Source organism: Trichechus manatus, unplaced genomic scaffold (genome assembly GCF_000243295.1).
Source record: "Trichechus manatus latirostris isolate Lorelei unplaced genomic scaffold, TriManLat1.0 scaffold00097, whole genome shotgun sequence".
NCBI lineage: Eukaryota > Metazoa > Chordata > Mammalia > Sirenia > Trichechidae > Trichechus > Trichechus manatus.
The window spans coordinates 10,060,411-10,064,228 of NW_004444033.1; the positions used below are offsets into that span (position 1 = coordinate 10,060,411).

The 3,818-nt window shown below is 39.0% G+C and overlaps 1 protein-coding gene across 1 annotated transcript in view; it reads left to right on the forward strand.

Moving 5' to 3' along the window:
* The first annotated feature begins 3,127 nt into the window (after window positions 1-3,127).
* Window positions 3,128-3,818, forward strand: part of NUP205 (nucleoporin 205) — a 66,774-nt gene continuing 66,083 nt past the window's right edge. The window contains exon 1 of the mRNA XM_023737144.1: window positions 3,128-3,338. Coding sequence (XP_023592912.1) covers window positions 3,288-3,338 — 51 coding nt within the window. The 5' untranslated portion in view covers window positions 3,128-3,287. The remainder of the gene's footprint in view (window positions 3,339-3,818) is intronic.

Below are 3,818 nucleotides of genomic sequence, written 5' to 3' on the forward strand. Positions count from 1 at the left end.
TGCGGTACCGGCACTTAGTGGGCGGGGCAAGGATGTCAGACGTTCTGTACCGGCGGGGCTGTCCTGAAAACGTAGAATTTCCTGCTGGGAATGTCCATAACGCCCCGGTTGAGACACTCTTAGCTTTTTGGTCACAATTAAGAAAATATCTGTGTGATAAATCCTTGTAGAGAATCTCACTCAAGAGAACTCCTTCGTGGGAGCCTTTTGCCTCTAATTATGAAGTACTTTTTTGGGGAGGGGGTACTGGTTCCACTTTTCACGGAACTGATACTCCTGAAAAATTGTCTAAATTTGAGTTTTATAAACCAAACCATTTAAAAACACTGTGATAAATTATAATAATGATGGCTTGTATTTACTGAACATCTATGTCCCAGGCACTGGACTAAGTGTTGTACTTGTATTACCTCATTTAATCCCTTTGATGTGACTATGGAGTGGTTACTTTCAAATACCCAATTTTACAGATTTGAAAACAGAGGCTTAGAGAGATTTAGTAACTTCCCCAAGATTCGGCTAATGATCCTAAGCCGGCTTCAGGGCCTTAAACTACTGCAGGATACTACTTAATCCCAACCCAATTCATTTTATTACATCAAATTTTCATGTATCTGAATCTTAGTAATGAAGTGACCTCCTTAATGTTGCTGTCCCTGTTTCTAGCAGATGTAAACTTAAAAGCAAGGCTTGTAAACTCTATGTGTTGTTATATACATTTCTTTAGTATGTACTCATCCCAAGTTACTATCATTAAACATTAAAACAAAAAAGAAAAGGAGTTGCCAACAGTTGCAAAGTGTTTATTAAACCTTGTATAATAAAGCCTGTGGCAGAAGCTTTTAATTGGCTGCATGGAAAAGAAACATTTTTAAAATTCAAGGGTCAGGAGATTTTTTTTTTTTTTTTTAATAGAATTGTAGAAGGGGGAAAATATAGAGGTAGAATCCTAAGACCTGTGCTTGAACTTCGGCTGCATGACTCACTAGTTGTTAACACTACTTGACAGTCCTTCCACTGTCATCTGGTCACCTCTGTCCATTCACAGCAGTGACTGTTTCAGACCTTTTTCACACTCCTCACATCTTTTACCTCCAGCTGATACCTCAGTCTCAGCCTCCTAGTCACGGAGAACATAGAAGCCAACAGGCATAACCTTTCTTTTTTTCAACCTTTGTCACACGTACAAACCTAGATGTCTCTGTACCCTTTCCAATCTGTTTCCTCCCCTCCTCCTATTTAAGGCAGATTCCACTCTGTCCTTCTTCCTGTTATCCTTCTCTCTCTTGTGTATTTACCTCTATCTCTTGCTCCTTCTTTCTTCTTCACCAACCTCTTTTTATCTGATCTCATGCCTCCCTCTAGCTACTGCCCTGTTTCTCTTCTTCACAGTCAGCCTCTCAAAAGGTTTGTCACTACTCACTCTGTTTCTTTTCCTCCTATTCCTCAACTCCTTCCAGCCCTCCCATCCTCCTAAACAGCTCTCGGTCAGGTTTACACGCTCTTCTATTTCACTGTGTCCAGCAGATATTTTTCATCTTCATCCCACCTGACCTTTAGGGTAAAGACCAAAATCCTTAATGAGGCTAAGGAAGCTCTGCATGGAGTGGCACTTGCCTGCTTGCCAAACCTTTGTTTTCCACCTCCAGCTCTCTGGGCCTTTTCAGTTCCTTGAGGGTGCAGTGTACCCTCTTGCCATGGGAGCTCACATGGTGTTCTGTCTTCCTGGAATGTATGTCCTCCCCTCCCACTCCCAGTTAACTCCCACTTTTACCCTTCAGATTTCAGCCTGATCACTTCCTTAAGGAAGGCATCCTTTCCTAGACCTGCTTGATTTGGTTGAATTCTCTTCTTACAGGACCTCCTGGCCTGGGTCCCTGTCCTTCATAGCCCTTCCCACAGTTGGATTTTACACTTACGGATGATTCTATGATTCATGTGTTTTCCCACCACCTGGTACATGACCAGTGAGTGCAGCATGGCGGCTTGCTGGAGGGATCCCCAAACGTTAAGGAAAAGAAATGTATTTTGCAAACGACCAGATCACTATATTAAAAATACCTACTTAGTGATTTGGGAAAATGTATAGTCTCATTTGTAATCAGTATTCACTCAAATTAATAAATACTGAAATTAGTCTAACCAAAGACAAATCGAAGATAAATCTTTGTTGCAACTGGGCTCTGTGATGTGGTGACATCAATGAGGGGCTAAGGGGCTGATTCGGTAGAGGTGGGTTTTCTTGTGTGTAGAATTTTGACCTGTTATTGGATGTGCCCCCATAAAAGGAAGAAAAAAAAAATGGAGTTTTTCTCTGGAACTCACTGAGCTTAATGCATTAAGTAGCATAGTACAAAGAAATTTATTAGTTTTTAAGAGGTGTATTGCATATGACTATTTCTAAGAGAAGAAATTAACTTGTCAGCCCTTTATTCGATTTCTGAAATACCTGTGGTAAAGCAAGTTTCAGATTTTCCTACTGCTTTTCATTTGGATGATAGGGAGGGAAGGAAGAGTACTTAAATTTATTGAGTCTCTGGTATTCCAGGCACTGTGTTCTACACTTTACCTAGTTTATCTCGCTTAATCCTCACAGCCCTATGTCCCGGTTTTAAATAAGGAAACTGAAGTTTAAAGAGGTTATTCCCTTGCTTCAGGTCGCTCACTTTCTAAGGATATAGTTTTTTTTCTTTTTTCTTTTTTTTTTTTTCAGTGGCAAAACCAGGTTCAGCTGATACTCTAATTTGAAGTAAGGATATATTTTACCTTATATTAAGTTAGATAAAATGATGTTTATATTACTGCCTGAGAATACTAATAAACTATGGTTTTATATTAGTGTCTGATTTATATATGCTTGTTGGGTGCTGTTGAGTCAATTTTTGACTCATAGCAACCCCGTGTGACAGATTTCAACTGCCCCAGAGGGTTTTCTTGGCTGTAATCTTTACAGCCCAGAGCAGATCGCTGGGTCTCTCTCCCGCAGAGCCACTGGGTGGGTACAAACCACCAGCCTTTCAGTTAGCAGCCGAGAGCTGAACCATTTGCGCCACCAGGGCTCCTTGATTTGTATATGTAACTCCGTATATTTAAAAGTAGCTTTGAGTGTGACTGAAATGTATAGAATTTAACGTTACATTATTTTCCAAATGTGTGTTTTATTTGATGGTGATTTTGTTCATTTTTTTCTTTAAGCTGCTAGTCTGTGGGGTCCTTACAAAGACATTTGGCAAACGGTGGGAAATGCTCTTTGGAAAAGACAGCCTGAAGCTGTTCACCTGCTTGACATGATTTTGAAGAAGCATAAACCTGACTTCATCTCGTTGTTCAAAAATCCGGTAGGAAATTTTCTTTTTTTTTTTGGCTTCTTGGATTTGCTTTTTTTTTTTTTAGAAAAGATTGAAGAGGAGCAAGTAAACTCTTAATGCATGTAAACAAAATATGTTATTTGTCCTACTCCAGTGATTCAAATATAATTTTTCCTAGGAGCAATTATTATTATTTATTCTCCATAGGAATTAATACTGTATTTATCTGTAGCTAGGAAGTAAACTTAATAATAATAGAATATGATTTAGGAAGCTCAGCATATTCCAGAAATATTTTCCTTCTTAGAATTTCTGACCTATAGTTAATAATACATCTAAGCTTGGTAAGATTGATTATTCTATTTATTTCCAGATACACTTCAGCATTTTAACTCTTTGCAGTGTTATGTAAGTTATGTAAGCTGAGCTCATTAACTTTTGGGTACTGCCAGTCACTGCATCTTAAAATCTTTTGCAACCAGGAATAGAGTACTTCAGTGGAGGGGATTC